Source organism: Urocitellus parryii, chromosome 7 (genome assembly GCF_045843805.1).
Source record: "Urocitellus parryii isolate mUroPar1 chromosome 7, mUroPar1.hap1, whole genome shotgun sequence".
NCBI lineage: Eukaryota > Metazoa > Chordata > Mammalia > Rodentia > Sciuridae > Urocitellus > Urocitellus parryii.
The window spans coordinates 169,017,736-169,038,443 of NC_135537.1; the positions used below are offsets into that span (position 1 = coordinate 169,017,736).

Here is a 20,708-nt window from a genome sequence, read left to right on the forward strand (position 1 = left end):
CGGGGCCGAGCCTCAGCCCCTCCCTGGCCCGCGCCCCTGCCCGGGGCGGGTCAGGAACCTCGCCTCCGCCCCGCTCCGCTAGGCCAGGGCCACCCGGGACTTTGGAGCCGAGGAGGAAGCGCGGCGGGGCGGGGGGTGGGGGTGTGTCGGGAGGCGGCGGTGGCTGGGTTTTATAATCCGCAGGGCGGCCGCGGCGCGGGAGAAGGGGCAGCGCCGCACCGCGCACCGCGCATCGCGCCATGGGTGCCGCGTCGGGCCAAGTCGGGCCGCGGCCGCAGCTGCTGCTGTCACTGCTGTGGTTGCTGCTGCTGTCGCCGCCGCCGCCCGCCCTGGCGCTCGACCCCGAGCTGATGCCCGGCAACTTTTCCGCGGACGAGGCCGGTGCGCAGCTTTTCGCGAACAGCTACAACTCGAGCGCTGAGCAGGTGCTGTTCTGGAGCACCGCGGCCAGCTGGGCGTACGACACCAACATCACCGAGGAGAATGCGCGGCGCCAGGTGGGCGCCCGGGCCCGGGCGGGGGCGGGGCGGGGTTGCCGTGGCCAATCACAGGCCCGCGGCCGGGCAACCGGGGCGGGCAGCAGGCGCCACGGGGGCCGAGTCCTCAGTCGTGGGGCGCACAGCGAACCCCGGCCAGCTGGCAGTACTCTCTCACGGTCTCCGCCCATCGGGCCCTGGAGCCTTAGCACCCGCTGGGCGTAGGGTCCCTGCCCAACACAATTGAGTGGATGAGGTTGGCTCCTCCGAGGCCGAGTCCCCCCAGGTGGCAGCGCCCAGGTATTGGGGCGGGGGCAGCGGCAGTCATCACAGAAAATGTCCCCATCTGCTGTGGAGCCCCAGTTCTCTGATAGCTGCCTACCACCTCCAGACATTGTTCCTGTCACGGTCCTTCGTTGTCTCTAGTCCCCCGCCCCGCCTTTCTTCTGGCCCCAATTTCTGCTCCATCTTTCCCCTGAAGTAGATTCCCGAATTGGGACCGGAGGTCCTGGGAGCGCGGGGGGCGGGGAAGACACTGGTTTCGCAAGCTTCAGTCTCCAAGAAGGGGTCTGTGCAGGGCAAGGCGTCTGGAAACCCCTGGTTTTCCCTTGCTTCTCTAGCATCACAGCCTCCCCTATATGGTCTCCATCTGAGTTGGGTCACCCTCCCTGCCTCCCTGGTGCCTGCAGGAGGAAGCAGCCCTGCTCAACCAGGAGTTTACAGAGGTCTGGGGCCAGAAGGCCAAGGAGCTATATGATCCCATCTGGAAGAACTTCAGTGACCAAATGCTGCACAGGATCATCGGAGCTGTGCGCATTCTGGGCCCTGCCAACCTGCCACTGACCAAGAAGCAGCAGGTGGGCTTGAGGGTGGAGGCCGAGCTTGAGTAGGTGTCTCAAGTACTCCACTGTGATGGTTATGGGGGCAGCCTGGCAGGAGGGAGGGACTCTGGGACCTGGCTATAGAGAAGCCCAGGAAGAACAGAGGGGCTGCCCAAACTTAGAGATGGGGTGGAAAGTTGATCTATATTAAAGGGTGTATTATGGAGTAGAAAGCCAAATTGAAGGGCTGGGTTGTAGAGCACTTGCTACCGGTTCCATTCCCTACACTACACACACACACACACACACACACACACAACACAGCCAAATCCACGTAAACAGTAAATTTCTCCCCAAGCTAGTTTGGTTGCAGAAACCCTAGAAAGGTTGAAGAGCACCAAGGCCAGAGGATGAGAAAGATTTGCTCTCACCACGCGGTGGTGCTCAGCTGGTTCTCAGGACACTTGTTCCCCTTGTGCATGCTGCCTCCACTGGTAGAGGCATGAATGAACTAGTGATCAAAAATGCCCTGTATGCCACCTGAGTGACCTCGTTTGAGCACATCCCCTCTACAGGTCACCGTTTCCTCCCAGCAAAGAGAGGAAGGAGTGTCTGTATTAACTCCAGGAACTGCTCATCACTAACATTTCCTCAACTCCAACTCCCCAGTACAACTCTCTGCTAAGCAACATGAGCAGGATCTACTCCACTGGCAAGGTCTGCTTCCCCAACAAGACTGCCACCTGCTGGTCCCTAGACCCAGGTACGACCCTACCCTGTCTATTCTGTTGGAGTTTCCTAGCCCTGCCACACACAGGACAGCATGTTTATCAGTTAAACTGAAGGCATTGACCTCTAGTTGGGGCTGAATTGTGCAGATGCCCCCCCACCCCACCCTACAACCCTGCTTCTCCTGGCAAACACTTCCAGAACCCCCAACGCTATCCCCTCTTCCATGGGTTCCTTGTCCGCTCCTAACACCACTGGGTCTTCCCCCAGTCTGCCAGTTTTTCCTTTTCATGGGCCCTCTCACTTGCCAAGAGCCCTCCTCAGGCCTTCGTTCCCTCGTGGCTTCTCCTTGAGGTCAGCTACTCCATCCAGTGAGCCAAGAAGATTCTCTCTGAGTTTTGGACTCTGAATGTCCTTTTGTGTCAACCACCTTAGATATCATTTCTCTGGGCACAGAGGTCCTGCCTGGATGCTTGGGTTTATATAACTCCTATCCTGGTCCCACCAAGCCCTTGCCTGCCCTTGGTTAGGGGAATATGGTGATGTTGAGGAAGCTGATGGGAATGGTGAGGACCAGTGTGCACACTCTGATGAAGGCTGTTGCAGATTTGGACACAGAAGTCTCCTAACTGACCCTTCTCATCTGTGTCTCAGAGATCACCAACATCATGGCTTCCTCACGAAGCTATGCCAAGCTGCTGTTTGCCTGGGAGGGCTGGCATGACGCCGTGGGCATCCCACTGAAACCCCTGTACCAGGACTTCACTGCCCTCAGCAACGAGGCCTACAGGCAGGATAGTGAGTCTGCCTCTCCCTGTCCAGGGACAGCAGTCCTTTCCAGCTTGCAAGGCACTCTCTTCTGCTGTCCCCATTGAGCCCCAGTTCCTGAGGAAGATTGAAAAGCTGATATGATGATTCCAGAGCCGGCCCAAGGTGTCACAGCTGGCAGAGGTGGCGTGGCCACTGTGGTCAGCATGCCCTCCTTTGCTGCTGGCTTCCCTTCCTGCTGCCGCTCCTGGCTCTGCTCCTAGCCCTAGCCCGGGAAATCCTCTTTGCCTCTTCACTGAGATCTATTTTTCTGGAGCATGGTGCAACACTAGTTAGAAACTGTAGAGCAGCAACCCCAAGCCACCCTTTCCAGCTAGCTGTCAGGTGCAGGCCTGGGGGCGGGAGGCTGGCAAAGCTGAAGCGGGGAGCTGGGGGCCTGGGCCTGAGCTGCACCCTTCCCACCCTGCTAGACTTCTCAGACACGGGGGCCTACTGGCGCTCCTGGTACGACTCTCCCACCTTTGAGCAGAACCTGGAGCAACTCTACCACCAAGTAGAGCCCCTGTACCTGAACCTCCATGCCTATGTCCGCCGTGCGCTGCACCGCATCTACGGAGACAGATACATTAACCTCAGAGGGCCCATCCCTGCTCACCTGCTGGGTAAGGACCTGGCCTTGCACACAAGTCCCAGGGAAGGAAACCTGAGTGGGAGGGATGCTCAGAAGAAAAATGGGTCATCCGAATTGTATCTCGTGTGGAGTGCTATATGTTCGTTTCCCCCATGCAGAATCCCATGTGGCTGGCTCAGCAGCCCCACTGGGCAAGGATCCTCATTGACATTAGCATTTCTACTTTACAAATAGGGACACCAAGGCTTAGAGTCTGCAAGGGACTTGGTATTGTTACTAATAAAGGGAAGAACCAGGAGTCAAACTAAAGGCTCCAGGTCAGAGGAGGAGGTGTCCTAGTTCTAGTTCATGCCCAAGAAAGCAAGCCAGGTGGCGTGGCCCCAGGAGTGGGAGGCAAGGACCACAGCACCTTCAGAAAGGACACCAGGAGCATCACCTGGGCTCCTACTTGGCAGCAACCAGACCCAGGGAGCATGGAGCACACAGAGGAATGTGGGTGAGGCTGACATGTGAGATGCCTGGCCCTGAGCCAGAAAGCTGCCCTGGAGCCCCAGGATGCAGGTGCCAGAACCCAGGGTTCCACTCGGGGACACGCATGGGCAAGTAGGTGCAGCTGAGTAGGGGCCAAGTTGATCACTCTTTTCTTCCATCTAGGAGACATGTGGGCCCAGAGCTGGGAGAATATCTACGACATAGTGGTACCTTTCCCAGACAAGCCCAGCCTTGATGTCACCAATACTATGGTGCAAAAGGTAAGCTCTGGAGTCAGGCCCTGTGAGGGAGCAATGACAGGGAGTCACAGATGGGGAGGGGGCAGAAGAGTCAAGTGAAAGGACAGTGTCTGGTAGAGGCATCTCTTTCTTATACCAGCCAATAGCAAGCTGGGGCCTGTAGTCCATGGTGGCAGATATGAGCAGCAGTCTATTTTCAGTGATATGCTGTGCTCCGTAAGACTGTGCTTGTGGGAAGGGAGGTCACTGAATTTAGGTGTGTTGTGGGCAGGGTGGATTCCTGGCAGCCAGCCCCTGACCTGTCTCTGCACCCGCCACCAGGGTTGGAATGCTACGCACATGTTCCGGGTGGCCGAGCAGTTCTTCACCTCTCTGGGGCTTTCGCCCATGCCTCCCGAGTTCTGGGCAGAGTCTATGCTAGAGAAGCCATCTGATGGGCGTGAGGTGGTGTGCCACGCCTCGGCCTGGGACTTCTACAACAGGAAGGACTTCAGGTCCGGACATGAAAGAAGGAGCATGCTGGGACTCTGGGAAGCGGGCAGCTGGGGTGCAGGCCCACCGCCACCCTCCCCTGCACTGGCTGGGACTGGTCGGTTCCAGAGCTGTCGGGCATGTGAGCCTGTTAGGCCACTTTCCCAGGCAACTTTGACAAGCAGTCAACTCTGGACCTGGAAATGGAGGAGGAAGGTCTGATTGGTGGTGGGCCCCGGGTAGGATTTGCTTGTTTCCAGTCACTTTTTCTTGCCCCAGGGCACTGCCCTCCTTGGCCCCGTCCCTCAGTGCTCTGACCTCTGCCCTGTTATTCACCTTCATCCTTCCCCTCTCCAAACCCCAGGATCAAGCAGTGCACACGGGTCACGATGGACCAGCTGTCCACAGTGCACCATGAAATGGGCCACGTGCAGTACTACCTACAGTACAAGGACCTGCCCGTCACCCTCCGTAGAGGTGCCAACCCTGGCTTCCACGAAGCCATTGGAGATGTGCTGGCGCTCTCAGTCTCCACTCCTGCACATCTGCACAAAATTGGCCTGCTGGACCATGTCACCAATGACACAGGTATGGGGGCTTGGAGAGACCAGCCTGGCTCCTAATAAAACCCCATAGCAGAGCCTCACCAGCAACAACCGAGCGCCCTTCTTATTTCTGCCTCGTGGACCCAGGTCAGAGCCTCGAAGCCCACTCCCAGCTCAACACTCACCAAGAGTCCTCTTGCTAGCAGGGCCCCAGGTTTCTGGATTTACCTTCTCTGTACCTGCTCAGTCTTGCCTCCCTCTAGCTGTCCCCAGGCCCACCTTGCCTTAGCTGGGCTCCCTTCTCCCCCGACCTCTCCTGTGTCATGTCCCAACAGAAACTGACATCAATTACTTGCTAAAGATGGCACTGGAAAAAATTGCCTTCCTGCCCTTTGGCTACTTGGTGGACCAGTGGCGCTGGGAGGTCTTCAGTGGGCGTACCCCTCCTTCTCGCTACAACTTTGACTGGTGGTACCTTCGGTGAGAAGAAGGATAGGAAGAGCCTGACCCCAGTCCCCTCCCCACCCTCCTGGGTAGCTGGGAATCTCCTGCCTCCCTCAGTCTTCTCTCCTCCTTTCTAATGGTGTCTAAGTCCTCCCACCTCCTGTCTAAAACTCCCTCCTCTGGGAAGTCTTCCCCACTCCTCAGAATGGGAAAGGGATGAGGGGGGCCTTTTCTGCAAACCCTCAGGCAGCCTGTGTGCAACCCCTGGTCCTAAGACCACTTCACCATCTCCTTCTAGAACCAAGTATCAGGGGATCTGTCCTCCAGTTGTCCGCAATGAAACCCACTTTGATGCTGGAGCTAAGTTTCATGTCCCAAATGTGACACCCTACATCAGGTAAGAGTGACCCTGTCCCTCCCCAACTCTGTCATTCCTTCACTCCCAGCTCCTTCTCCTATGATCCTAGCTACCCTGTCCCCAGGGCATGTCCTCTCATTCTTCTAGACGCCCAAGGTCCCAGGATTAGAATGGCCCTCACCCTTGCCCTGGGTTTTGTTCTCCCTTCCCTCCCCCCAGAACAGCCCCCAATCCAGCCTCTGCCCTGAAGGACTCTGGATGGTGCCTGGGCCAGGGGTCCCCACTCTGACCCCCCACATTTCCTCTAATGCCACCCCATGTTTATAGGTACTTTGTGAGCTTCATCCTGCAGTTCCAGTTCCATGAAGCCCTGTGCAAGGAGGCAGGCCACCAGGGCCCACTGCACCAATGTGACATCTACCAGTCCACCAAGGCGGGGGCGAAGCTCCGGTGTGTGGTGGGAAGGGTCAGGGCAAGTGGGAGGCTGAGGGAGAAGCTGGCAGAGGGTGTGTCTGCAAGCAACTGGCTGCCCAGGTCTTTCTCTTTCTCTCTCATCAAATATTTATTAAGTAGACCTTCAGTTGCCATGCGGAAAGGCAGATGTCCCCTGCTCTCCTCCCAGAGACCCTAGGTACTGGAATCTTAATGCCACTGCTCTTGCAGCCAGTAGGAGGCAGGTGGGCATTTGGGGGGCTGTCATGGACCCTGGCCTGCATTCCCTGTGCCCATGGTGCTCAATCTGCCTGACAGGTCGCTGCTGCAGGCAGGCTCCTCCAGGCCCTGGCAGGATGTCCTGGAGGACATGGTGGGCTCAGCGGCCCTGGATGCTCAACCACTGCTCAACTACTTCCGGCCAGTCACCCAGTGGCTGCAAGAGCAGAACCAGCGGATGGGCGAGGTCCTGGGCTGGCCAGAATATCAGTGGCGCCCGCCATTGCCCAACAACTACCCAGAGGGCATCGGTAAAGCCCCGAGTGAGGGTGGGCTGGGGCTAAGGCGAATCCTGGACTCTGGCTGTGGTCCAGGCCCCAGGCTCCTGGTCAGCTTCTTCTGGCTAAGTTCTGGTCCTGTTCTGGGGTGTTCTGTGTTATCAGCTCATCAGCAGGGCCCTGCAGTGGGGATGGGCATATCTTTTCTCTAGCATCCAAGAGAGGGTGTGCCCAGGCCTGAGGGCTCCAGGAGGCAAGCTGGCCAGGCACACTGCTCTATGAGGTCACACTGCAGACTCCACTCTTATTGGCCAGGGGTGGTGGCTGCAAAGCTCTGCTCTCCTGCTGCCATGGGCCAAGGTTGGGCTGCTCCAGGACTGCCCAACCTCCTCTTCTTGCTGCTCTGCTGTGGGCACTTCCTGCTGGCCCCCAGCCAGGCAGCCACCCACCAAACGACAATCAACTGGGGGGCAACCAGCCAGGCAACAATCAGAAGTGAGACAGCAACCATCCAGGCAACAACCATAAGCACAGACAAGCTGAGGACCACCAGCCAAACAACTCAGAGCCCAAGTGGGACCCCCCAGGAGAGGGGCAGGGCTGGTGGGGGGCGATGAGGAGGCAGGGGCAGCAGGGCAGGGGCTCAGGTAAAACTGCACCCTGGACAGGGGAAGGGGAGGCTTGTCTGTTTCCTTCCGCTGTGTCCCACAGACCTGGTGTCAGATGAAGCTGAGGCTAACAGGTTCGTGGAGGAGTATGACCGGGCATCTCAGGTCGTGTGGAACGAGTATGCTGAGGCCAACTGGAACTACAACACCAACATCACCACAGAGAACAGCAAAGTGCTGGTAGGAGCCACATGCCCCCACTTGTGCACGAGCCCAGACACACAGACACATTCACACATCACACAGCTATGCTCAAGCACGCGCAGCACAGGGCTGCCAGAATCTGTGTAAAATCCTAATGAGGTCTTTAAAATGATACGCAGTTTCATATTTGACAGGCATGTCCTCAACACCTGAACAAAACTTCCTTCACTAACAGCAGGGTCGGGTAACAGAGACTGTCATACATAAATAAGCAATGCCAGAGTCCCTTTTTAAGAGAGTGAATGCCCATTTGCCACCACCCCAAGGGCTCACTCTCCACCACCCTTTTTCCTGCCTGGGAGCCACCAGCCTTGGTCTCTGACCACAGAGAACTAGCATTGCTTGGGGTGCCAGCCAGGTTCTTGGCACATAGCATCTGTCGTCTCATCCATTACTCATCAGCCTTGCAATATTGGTGACCTTCTTCCTATTTCATAGGTGGGACCCTGAGGCTCAGGGAGGTCACAGAGCTAATAGCAAGCTGCTTCCATCCTAATGGCCTTTAAGACTCCTGCTGGGCCTCCCTTCTCCACCCCTGCCAGGACTCCTCTTGCTCAACTGTAGATGTTGGTTGGGGGGCACATACTGCATCCAGGATGTTGTCAGACAGCCCAGATTGAGGAGGGTCTTTACAGGCCAGGGAAGCAGCTTGGTCCATCCTCTTGCCCCACTCCCCATGGTGCCTCTTGCCCAGAGTTTGTTTACTCCAAGGCTCCAGAGCTTTCTGACATCTCCCCTCTGCCCTTAGCTGCAAAAGAACCTGCTGGTGGCCAACCACACCCTGAAGTACGGCACCTGGGCCAAGCGTTTTGATGTGAACAACTTCCAGAATGCCAGCACCAAGCGGATCATAAAGAAGGTTCAGGACCTGGACCGGGCAGCGCTGCCCACGAAGGAGCTGGAGGAGGTGTGTGACTGTGGGCATGGGGTGGAGGCTCCCAGGGGAGTGAGCCCAGCCCAGGGTCTAGCCTTCCCACTGATTTTTCCTCCTTAATTTGTCAAGCTGAGACACTGTGTGTCCAGAGGCACCATGTCCAGAGGCCTTTGAGGAACACTCTCCTCAGCACCCCCTGACCCATGGTGCCTGGCACCAGAGCAATGGAGTCCCCCTCACTGTCCCTCTTCTTGCCTCTGCAGTACAACAAGATCCTGCTGGACATGGAGACCATTTACAGTGTGGCCACCGTGTGCCACACCAATGGCACTTGCCTGCAGCTGGAGCCTGGTGAGAGCACCCCTGGGAGGAGGAGAGAGAGACAAGGGCCTGGGTTGGCATGGGGTTGGGTGCTGCCAGGTGAAGGGGAAGTCAGGATTTAACTCACTTCCTGCTTAGATCCAGCACCTGCTTCAACCTTTGCCCTAATTCCCTGCCCCTCTGCCCCCTGCCTAAGACTCTCCTGAATCCTTTCCTCTCTCCCTCCACCCCTCAGAGCAGCAGGGTCTCCAATTTGTGTTTGGGGGCTTGGACTCCCAATAGGGAGGAGAGTCATGGCACTCCATGACCCTGTCCCTGGGTGATCCTACCTGTGTCGTGTCCCTACCTTCTCTGACATTCTTGGGCCCCTCCCCCCGCGCTTGTCTGATAAGGAAACTGAGGCTGGAGCAGATGAGTCACAGTCATACAGTCGCTAGAAACCCTCCAGGTCCTGGCCTTCCTGTCACCCCTTCTCCACCACTTCACGCAGCACAGGCGGAGACTGGCTCAGCAGCCCCTTCTTCCTCTCTCCCACCACCTGATCCCTTGAAATGGCTCACTGTGGACCCACAGGTGCCTGTGCAGATTCCCCGTGGGCTCCCTCCCCACCCTCCCTTTCTAGGGTTGGGGAGCTAGAAACATAAACATTCCTCATGAGGAATCTCCACCCAGAAATGGTTTCTTCCTGGCCCCAGCCCAGCTCCCATGTTAAAACAATGACGAATACAAAGGGAAATGGAAAATAAACAGGAGAGAGAAACAGTTTTCCCAGGACAGGGTTTGACCTACAGGTGGTAGATGTGGGTACACACGCAAAGCAGGGGGCGGGTATGCGCCTGTGCGTGTGCGCTGATGGAGAAGAGTGTTCAAAGGAGTGTGGCAGCCACTTGATCCAGACCTGGGCCATCAGGTCACTGACACAGTAAAAATAAGAAGCCCATGATGACCATGTCTCCAGTTCACATCTCCAGTGAGCAGAGGTGAAATTCTCAAAATATGCCTTTTTTCAAACAAAGCTAGTGGAATTTATTTTCTCTGTGACAAGTGGATATCATATAGCATGTTCCAAATTAGGGAGAGAGAGCCCAAGTCCAGCAGTGTAGGGTCAGGGAGCAGCAAATGCCCTCAGCTTCCTATCTCAGGCCAGGGCCAGAAGGAAGGTGTCCATCTGGAGCTTCAGGACTGATGCCCCAACCTGATGTCACACCCTCACCTATACTCCATGTTATACAATCAGGAAGGCTGCTCTCCTAGTGACACAAACCCAAGTCTTCCTCTTTGGTGACACTTGGACAGTTCTTTGCACTTTCAATATCTTCATGGTTACTCTTATAAAGTCCAGTCCAGTAAGAGTTTGTGAAGGGTGCCCTGGACCCTCTGGGGGACAGAGATGAGGAGGCACAGTACCTCCTCAGAGGCCACATGCTCCTGTTCTATTTCCACTCCCCTGGAGGGCCACTTCTGCATGAGGAGCTGTGGCCCTGGAGTCTGGTGCCTTTGGTTTGTGCCTCAGTCAAGCCACTTCCCGGCAGGGGGACCTGGGCCCATCACCAAACGGCTCATGTGGAAGGAGAGACAAAGCCTTCCCTCGCAGGGTTGCTGAAACACATAGGTGCCCGAGCACACAGCCCAGGTGGGCACCGTGTGAACTCCTGGTGATCAGCTCTCACTCTCTCCCTGCTTTCACTAGACTTGCTGTCTGAACAGTCCCTTCCACAAGATCTCACTGGTTTTATTCTAAAATTCTATGACCAAGTTTATCTTATAAGCAGATGAGAGGTGAGCCAAGGACAGAGGGCTTAAGTCACTCAAACCCTTCTACCCTAGAATTGACAAATGTGATGGCCACGTCCCGGAACTATGAAGAACTGCTGTGGGCATGGAAGAGCTGGCGGGACAAGGTGGGGAGAACCATCCTCCCTCTCTTCCCAAAGTACGTGCAACTCACCAACAAGGCCGCGCAGCTCAACGGTGAGTTCCTCTGGCCAGAGCATCAGGCCCTCTGGTCCCCAAGAGAAGAGACTGTAAGCCTGGGGAAAGGTGGGCCCTGGAGGTGGCAGGGAGGTGCTGGTGTTGGGAAAGCCTGGCCTTGTCCCCTGTGCAGGTTACCTGGATGCAGGGGACTCATGGAGATCCATGTATGAAACTCCATCACTGGAGCAAGACCTGGAGCGGCTCTACCAGGAGCTGCAGCCGCTGTACCTGAACTTGCACGCCTATGTGCGCCGGGCCCTGCACCGCCACTACGGGGCCGAGCACATCAACCTGGAGGGCCCCATTCCTGCCCACCTGCTGGGTAAGGCCACGTGTCCAGCCTCAAGAGGGGGGGTAGATGGGCAACATAGGAGGGTTTGGGGGCATGGCTGGTCCAAGGGCAGAGAGCAGACCAGGGGAGTGATAAGACTTGCACCCTGGGGAGGGAAGCTGGTCAAGGATGGAGTGAAGTGTGGGGACTTGGGGGAGCTTCCTGGTTGCAACTGGGTGCTAAATTGGTGGGTGTGTGGGGAAGGGAATGGAACCCCAGCCTGGTGCTTGTCAGGCAAGCGCCTCTACCACGGAGCTTCTCCTCCAGCCCTTTTGATGCCACAGTTGCTACACACCCTTGTTGTGCAAGTCTCTGTGGATGGGACAAGTTTATGACCTTGTTAGGGGCAGACCACATCTCCCATCATGCCTCATGTGGCAGCAAGACCAGGGGGCAGGCTGGGGCTGTAGCTCAGTGGCAGAACACTTGCCTAGCATGTCTGAGGCACTGGGTTCCATCCTTAGCACCACATAAAAAATATATAAATAAAATAAAAGCATGCTGTCCATCTACAACTATATATTTAAAAAAAAAAAAAAAGATCCAGGGAGAGAAGGGCTGGAAGCAGGATTGGAGAGGCCCCACATAAGCAGAGCCTTAAAGATGAGAGGTTTGGGCAGATGGAAAATAGGGTGGGAGGTCAGACGTGGGATCTGAACCAAGAGAATTAGAGCCGAGAAGAATCCTGAGAATGTAGAACCACCTCAACTTTGAGACCTTCAGTTTTCAAGGTTTACAAACTCAATGTGCCCTGAACATAGGAAGGAAGCCGTGGGAGACAAAAAGGGAGGGCCGGGAGAGAGGTAGAGGCTGCCAGTTTTCTGTTCCCTTTGGGTCACTGGGGACAAGCCTATGTTATTATGAGTGGAAATGCCAGACAGGGCCATAGACCACTTAGAAGTCATAAGGGAGACCCCCGAAGGTGGTCCAGCGGTCTAGTTCCCATTCAGCCCAGAGACTCATGTAGCTCAAGGGACAGCCCTCCTTGTTAACCTCTCTGGTGAGTGGACATAAGCTCAATGACTCAGAAACACAGACCCTAGGAGAGGGAATCAGTATGCCCAGGGTAGCCAGGGGCCTGGCAGACCTGGGGCTTGGAGCTCGGAGCTCAGCTCCCCTGCACCCCCCAATCAGCAAAGCCACCAGGTGCCAGCGCACTCACACTCTCTCCCCTCCACCACTCACTCACTCTCTCCCTTGGCTGGGAAGACTCCTGCCTTCGCATCTATTTTTGCAACTTCCGCTCATTCTGAATTGCTTCTTTTTCTCCAGTCCTGGAGCACGGAGCTCTTTTCTTACCCTAAGCTCAGAGGTGTTAGCCTCTCCCAAATGAGACAGCTGGGTTTTGCCAGAGTTACTGACAGGCGCCCTGCAGTGACCTCAGGAGATTAAAAAGGGACCCAGCAGGGTAGCTGGTCCACAGTGTGGCCTGCCAGCCTTTAAATCCAGTCCCAACACTTAGAAGCTGTGCCCCCCCCCCAGCTGGTTACTTAACTCTCCAGCCCCAGTTTCCTCTGCAGTGCAATAAAAATCATAACAGTACCTGGGTGCAGGCAGGATTACAAATCAGTCCATACAATGTGCTTGGTACGATGGTCAGAAAGAGGTGGCCGGGTGGGCATAGATGTCCAGGGACCCATAGCTCTCTGATTTGTAGGTTCACTGTTCCTGAATGGTCAAGACACCTTGAGGGGCTGGGGGTGTAGCTCAGTGGTAGAGCACTTGCCTTGCATGCATTAGGTACTGAGTTCAATCCTCAGCACCACATAAAAATAAATAAATACAGATTATTTTAATAGTCTGTGTCAATCTACAACTAAAAAAAAAAAAAAGACACCTTGATACCCTGATGACCATCAAGGTCCTCACCTGTAACCAGCACAGTAAAGACCTTGTGGACTGGAGATGAATTAGAGATGATATATATCAAATACCCAGCACAATTGCAAATAGTGGGTGCTCAAGAGTTGCTGCTATAATTGGCAGTACTGGGATCTGGTTCTTTCTTCCTGCAGGATGGTGTGGAGCCTAAAATCTCACGTCTGTTTCCTCTCTCTACCATCTTTTCCTGCCTGCCTCCAGGGAACATGTGGGCTCAGACCTGGTCCAACATCTATGAGTTGGTGGCTCCCTTCCCATCAGCCCCCAAGATGGACGCCACAGAGGCCATGATAGAGCAGGTCTGCACAGCCAGGGCTCTCCCGCTCCATGGGCTGCCCTGGGGCAGAGGGGAGGGAGGCCCCTGGCCAGGAAGGGAGAAAGCCTCGGATTCAGGAGCCTCCTCCAGCTTGGTGCTCCCCCAGCACTACTCCCCTACCTGCCCTGGAATGCCCTCTTCCCAGAGCCCCCAGTTTGGACAGAAGTCCCTCTGCTTTGCAGGGCTGGACACCTAGAAGGATGTTTAAGGAGGCCGACGATTTCTTCACCTCCCTGGGGCTGCTGCCTGTGCCCCCTGAGTTCTGGAACAAGTCAATGCTGGAGAAACCAGCCGACGGACGGGAGGTCGTCTGCCATGCCTCGGCCTGGGACTTCTACAATGGCAAGGACTTCAGGTCTGTCCAGCTGGATCTGGGGCAGGGGGCTTACCCTGAATCCAGGAATAAGGAGATGAACCAAATCAAGGCTGCACGGCCATTCTCTTATCTGAAGTGAGAAAGAGGGACAGGGACAGTTTGGGAATGAATTTAGGACCAAGGGTCAAGACAGGGTGGGCCTGGCTCTAGCCTGGCAGGTAAACTCCATCCCCCAGATGAGGATCTTCTCAAGTACTGGCCAACTCTGTCAGCACGGCCAGTTGGGGGTGCTTAAGGTCCCAGTTCTGAGGGTTAGCCCTGTGTGAGCCACCCCACTTCCCTTGCTCCAGGGTGGCCCCGACACACAGCTGGCCCTCCCACTGGGAGCAGAGGTGGCATGAGGACACACAGACCCTCTCTCACCACTGACAGACCAGACGCTGCCTTCACCAGGATGGGGTCTTAGTTACCCGCTGCTGCAAAACAAACCGCCCCAAAACCTAGTGGTATACAACAACTGTTTGATTCTGCTTAAGATTTTATGGGCCATAAATCCAGGAAATTCACAGCAGAAATGGCTTGTCCCTACTCCACAGTGATGGAAACCTCCATTGGGTACTTTTTTTTTTTCTTTCTTTTTGTGCTGTGGATGGAACCCAGGCCTTGCACATGCTAGGCAAGTGTTCTACCACTGAGATACAGCCCAACCCCAGGTAGGGTAATTTTAATGGCTGGGATAGCTCATCTGAGGCCTTCTGCCCAGACCTAGGTTCTGGCTGTAGTCTGAGATCCTCAGAACTTCCCCACGTGGCATGTGTAGGGCAGAAGGTTCAGTGCACATGCACATGCCAGGTGCCTGGCTAGGATGGCTAAATGGCAGGGACTGGTCAGGCATCTCTGTCCTGGCTGGTTTGAGTTCCCTTGAAGTGTGGCAGTCTCGAGTAGGCAAACCTGGAGGCTGGCATCCTCCAGCACAAAAGCAGAAGCAGCCAGGACCCATAAAGGCTAAGTCCAAACTGGCAGAGAGTCGCCTCTGGCATGTTTTATTGGCTAAAGCAAGTCCCAAGCACAGCCCCGACTCAAGAGAAGGGAACAAAGACCCTACTCTTTGGTAGAAGTGGCAAAGATCATCTTCCCCAGATGATGAAGTGTCCCTTGTGAGAGGAGTAGACACAGAGTCTAGAAGCAAACCATCCAGGGCTCACCGGGCTGCTGGCCGTGGGCCCTTCAGAGGCTTCAGAACTGCGGTAGATAGGATGGAGGAGGCAAGAGCTCTTGTGGGAAATCCTTTCAGAGGCAGTCCGAGGAGAAGTAGGCAGACCCAACCCCACTGTAACCCGAGTTCTGGGGAACTCCTGCCCCCTCCTCTGATGAGCAAGATGGAAAAGTAAGATGAGCCTGAAATGAAAGACTCTTGTTAGAGCTAAGAAAGAAGTTTCTGCAGCTGAAATTGGCTCATCAAAGAGAACAAGGGAGTGTCTACAGAAGGAGCTGGAACCTTCTAGCTTGAACAGCTCTGTAACCGTCCTTCAGTGCTGGCCATAAGAATTTTTTAAGTGAACTGGGTGCTGGCGTTGGGTTGTAGAAGATGAAGAATAACCCAGGTGTGTCCTTCAGGAAGCCCCAGTCTTGGGAGATGAACATGAGTACATGGGAAGCCATAGGACACATATTCTAGAAAGTATACAACGGAGTGTCTCACTGCCTCTAGAGCAAAGACTTTGTACCATCAGAAAGCAGCAGACAGCGTGGGCTGGAGTTATTTAGGAAGGTTGGGGGCAGAGGAATGGCTGGAATGACCTTACTTAGGGACTTCCTGCCCTCAGATTGTCCCCCTCTCAGACTTTCTTGACTTCCGTCACATCGTGCTGTGCTCCCTGCACACAGCAGTGACAGCTCTGCTCTGTGTGCAGCCCGCACTGCAGTCCCTTTGCCTCAGGGCTTCTCACCGTCCCTGTTCCGACACACTCCCTCTCCATCCCTGTATGTTCCCAGGATCAAGCAGTGCACCACTGTGAACATGGAGGACCTGGTGGTGGCCCACCACGAAATGGGCCATATCCAATATTTCATGCAGTACAAGGACTTGCCTCTGGCTTTCCGGGAGGGCGCCAACCCTGGCTTTCATGAGGCCATTGGGGACGTGCTGGCCCTCTCGGTGTCTACCCCCAAGCACCTGCACACCATCAACCTGCTGAACAGTGAGGACAACAGCTACGGTAAGAGAGAAACCGACGATCCCAGTGGGCTCAGGGCCAAGAAGGGGCAGTGGAGGCCAGAGGTGGGAAGGAGCACTTGGCGGCCTGAGGGTAGAGGACCAGGATAAAGCCATGGGGAAGAGGGGAGCCACCAGGAGGGGACGAGCGAGAGGATGGAACACACTGACCACCCCAAGGACAGGACTCAGGGCCCAAAGAGGTATGGCGCCTGCTCCCCTCCGCCCATCATGCCCATCAGGGCCAAGTTGCTAGGCCCTGACAGGCCCTGAGGCTGGACTCCCTTCCCTTGGCAGAGAACGACATCAACTTTCTGATGAAGATGGCACTGGACAAGGTAGCCTTTATCCCCTTCAGCTACCTCATTGACCAGTGGCGCTGGAGGGTATTTGATGGAAGCATCACCAAGGAAAACTACAACCAGGAGTGGTGGAGCCTCAGGTCTCAGATATTCCAGCGGGCTGTGGGCCGGAGGGGTCTCTGTGGCATCTGTGTCTGCCTGTGTATGTGCAGATGTGCCAGTGGGATGTGTGTGTGTGCGCGAGCACAGTGGGGGTCACAGAGGGTGGTTGTGCACAGAGGCACAGAATGCAGGAGCCTAGGATGCCCAGGGTAGTTCCCGGTACAGAGACCGTCCTTCTAGTCAAAAATGCCGGCCTCCCCCCACCTTGGTTCTGCCCACTCTTTCTTTCCAACATATCTTCCCCTTTCACAGGCTGAAGTACCAGGGGCTCTGCCCCCCAGTGCCCAGATCTCAAGGTGACTTTGACCCAGGGGCCAAGTTCCATGTTCCTGCCAGTGTACCTTATATCAGGTAACGGGAGAGGAAGAGGACACAGCAGAGGGGCTGAACATATTGCCGCTGGTACACTCTGAGTTGACCTGAAAGATCCTTCTATACGTTAAAACTCAGGGTCAGAGACCCAGGTCACTTGGGAGGCAGGGCTGTTAGGGCTGTGTGCCAGTCGAGGTCTTGGGGTCAAAGCTTATATCCATGACTTGTTTCCTTGAGTGACTTCCTCAGTCTCCGAGCCTCCCACGTGCTCACTGTGAATCCCATTTCACAGGACGGCCGCGAGGGCTCGCTTCTGAGTGTACTTTCCATTACACAGCTGGTGGCCATGGTCCACCATTGTTAGATGCTCTTAAGTGGACTGCGTCAGTCTGTGAGTCACGCATCCAGAGCATGAAGGTGCCCGGTGGAGCCCCTTTCCGTCCACGTGCTACAAGGAGGGGCACGTACTGAAAGTGAGGAAGGATGGGTGTGGACTTTGGAGCCTTCCTGGGAGGTTGAGGACTGGGGAGACCTCAGGGTGTAGTAGTTCCAGGTCTCCTTGGGCCAAGTGGCCCAAGTCACCAGAAAGTCAAGGCCCCAAGGGCACAGAGGGCATCCTGGAAGGTCTGCGACTACCTCTCATCCTTGCCTCCTGTGGTCTCTGGAAGCCCAGTGAGGGCAGGCCCTGCCCACCTTTCCACCCTGGCACCATACCAGCACACCATGGGATGGGTAAAGTCTGTCTCCCAGAGCCCAGGAAGGGAGAGAGCACCTCACCTGCTCAGACGCACCAGAGGGCAGCAGAGGACAGGAGCAAAGAGACACATCACTGGGACACATCAGACAGGCCCGACCTGACAGTGCCCCAGGGATGACCGTGAGGGAGGGGCTCCCCCTGCCCACTAGAGTCATTTCTGGTGTTCCACATGGGTGCTCACCCTCACCCCAAGGTCAGCCATGTCATGGTCAGCTTCCCAGATTAACATGGACAATGAACCCGGCAGGAGTGGGCAAAGGAGACTTGGCTGCTCTCGAGAAACACATTTCACATTCTGGCCGGCAGCCTGAGCAAAACACTCTGAGGAAATGCAAGGAAGGCGAGTGGCACATGGTTTGTGCCCAGCATTCAAAGGGCAGGGACTCGCTGCTGGTCATGACCTTTAAAACCTCTCTAGACTCGGCAAGTTTGCTCTGGCCTTGACCGGCAAACTTCTACCAGGGAATCCTGCTGCTTGGATCAGACCAATCAGGCTGGCTTACGGGACTCGCCTGTCCTAGGGGAGCCCTGAGACCCACTCAGCCTCTGCTTGCATACACCCCAGGGAGGGAGACCTAACTGCCTCCAAAGCAGCCTCCCAAGTCTTGAAAGGGCTCTTCCCAGAGCCTTCTCCCCTGAGGCTGTCCCGGGAGCCCCTTGGAGTAGGCACAGGGGAGGGGGAAGGGGCTCAGACAATTCAGAAGGTGAGTATAGGCTCCTCTTGACATCCCGACTGCATCCTGTTCTGCTGGGTCCCGTGTCACAATTGTCACAGGGAGAGAGAGCGGGACCTCAGTGGCGCAGGCCCCTGGCCCACGCTCTGCCTCCCCGGCTCTGCTTCCCTCCACTCCAGGTACTTCGTCAGCTTCATCATCCAGTTCCAGTTCCACGAGGCACTGTGTCAGGCGGCGGGCCACCAGGGGCCCCTGCACAAGTGTGACATCTACAAGTCCAAGGAGGCGGGGAAGCGATTGGCGTGAGTGTCCTCTGGCTCACCTTAGATGGTTTCCATGCTCTGGCCTGCTCTCCTCTGCCTTGAGGCGTCCACTGGGCCTGTTGTGGGGCACCTGCCATTTTGTTCTTGAGCTGGACACTCCCAGCTGGAGCCATCACCCCCTTGACTTGCCACCTGCTGTGGGGTACTGGAGCCCTAGGCCTGCCCAGGCCCACCCTCCCTCCCCTGCCCGAGACCTGCCTAGGCCCTCTCCCCCGCCCCCCAGCCTAGGAGGGTGGGAGAGGGATGTGGAGAAGGATATCAGACTGGGGCAAGAGGGGCTGGATCCTTCTGACTCAGTTTCCCTCTCTGGTATCTCTCCCAGGGAGACCATGAAGCTGGGTTTCAGTAAGCCGTGGCCAGAAGCCATGAAGTTGCTCACAGGCCAGTCCAACATGTCGGCCGCCGCCATGATGAGCTACTTCAAGCCACTGATGGACTGGCTCCTCACAGAGAACGGGCGGCATGGGGAGAAGCTGGGCTGGCCGCAGTACAACTGGACACCGAACTCCGGTACCACCACCCACCCCACTTGCAGCCCCAGGCCCCACCCCCAGAGGCTCCCACAGGGCTGAGCCCCTCCCCAGTCCAGGCAAGCTCGAACCTGACCTCAGAGTAAGGACAGGGAAGCCAGAGCACGTGGCCCCTGCCTGCCCGGGGCCCTGCCCACCGCCTTGTCTCCTTGCTTCCTCGCCCAGCTCGCTCAGAAGGCATCCTCTCAGACACCGGCCGCGTCAACTTCCTGGGCATGAACCTGGAGCCACAGCAGGCTCGTGTGGGCCAGTGGGTGCTGCTCTTCTTGGGTGTCGCCCTGTTGGTGGCCACCGTGGGTCTCACCCAGCGGCTCTTCAGCATCCGCCACCACAGCCTCCACCGGCCCCACCGCGGGCCCCAGTTCGGCTCTGAGGTAGAGCTCAGGCACTCCTGAGATCACCAGGCAGGGCTGAGCCGGCCGGGGAGTGTCTCAGGAGAGACTTGGGGACATGGTGGGTGGGCTGAGGACACACCCCAGCCTGCCTTCCACCTCCTCTCCCCTCCATCTGCCTCCTCTCTGTCCTCCAGAACACCAGCCACCCCAGCACAGCCCCCGTTCTCCAGGCACCCAGCCATCTAAGGTGGACCTGCTCCCCAGTCTTTCTGTGAATTCAATTAAAAGTCCTGCCCTCCCCATCCGAGTCTGTGTCCCTCATGGGGAAGACAGGGATAGGGACAGACGACTCTCGTGTCTTTTGATTGTCTAGTAGGCCCCTTTCCTGGGTTGCTTCTTCCGTTGTCCACCAAGACCCCCTGAGAATCCCCAGAGCTCTGGTCCCAGCACTCCCCAGCCACCCCCCTCCCTTCCCACCAGCCATGGCTGCCCTCCAATGTCCTGACAGACAGGGACACTCACCTTGGAAGACTCTGGGAAGCACAGGGGGAACAGACCCTCTGGTCTTCCAGCCTCTTGTCCATACAGAGGGCCTTTCCCTGCTCAGTGCTGCTCCCTGCCCTAGTGGTTCCCATGAATGACCAGGTTCTCTAGAAGGAAGGCTCCTGGCTCCCGGGGGGCCAGTACCCTAGATGGGCCTGATTCACTGAGGATGCAGAACGGTCCAGTGGTCACCATGGGCTCCTGCCTATTCCAGCTCTGTGTCCACTTTTGAGAGTGGACAGCCTTGGTTCCCAGACAGCTGCTCAGGCATTGCCAAGATGGGAAGGGTCCTGTAAACGCCCAGAGGGCAGTGGTGGTGGCCCTGCGGGGGTTCACTGCCTGCGGCCCCATGCTCATCCTCCCAGCCCACAAGCCCTCACCCTGAGCAGTGCCTCTGGAGGCCTCTGTGAATTGGGGAGTGTCAATTTGAGGGACACTTTTATAACTTTTATCTACATGTTTGTATAGAAAATTTGGAAGACTAAAGAAAATAAAAGCCCTTTATAGCAATATCAAGAAATGAGCAGTCTTGACGTTCTGGTGTCTGTCTTTCCAGTCCCTTTCTTCTCCACAAATATTTGAATCGGGGTCACACTGTATTGACACTTTCTATACTTTTTTTTTTAATTAATATAACTAGATCAGCTTTTCAGATATCAAAATACCAAACTAGAACTTGGCCAAATGGAAGTTGGTCAGGTTTTTGAGTTTTCAAGAGTTTTTCAAGAGTTTCCATGGCCAGTCTAATTTCTGTTGATATCTTGACC

General features: G+C 56.1%; 1 protein-coding gene across 1 annotated transcript; it reads left to right on the forward strand.

Annotated features, from left to right (window-relative positions):
• The first annotated feature begins 69 nt into the window (after positions 1-69).
• Positions 70-20,432, forward strand: Ace (angiotensin I converting enzyme). The gene is made up of 25 exons (XM_026402237.2): positions 70-497; positions 1,166-1,333; positions 1,967-2,060; positions 2,681-2,824; positions 3,265-3,456; positions 4,080-4,177; positions 4,478-4,650; positions 4,992-5,215; positions 5,508-5,652; positions 5,915-6,013; positions 6,302-6,424; positions 6,725-6,936; positions 7,615-7,751; positions 8,524-8,682; positions 8,913-9,000; positions 10,798-10,941; positions 11,075-11,266; positions 13,358-13,455; positions 13,655-13,827; positions 15,784-16,007; positions 16,301-16,445; positions 16,720-16,818; positions 18,390-18,512; positions 18,856-19,043; positions 19,229-20,432. Exons 1-25 carry the CDS (start codon positions 240-242, stop codon positions 19,456-19,458), a joined length of 3,930 nt encoding a protein of 1,309 aa, XP_026258022.2. The 5' UTR covers positions 70-239; the 3' UTR covers positions 19,459-20,432.
• Positions 20,433-20,708: the final 276 nt, after the last annotated feature.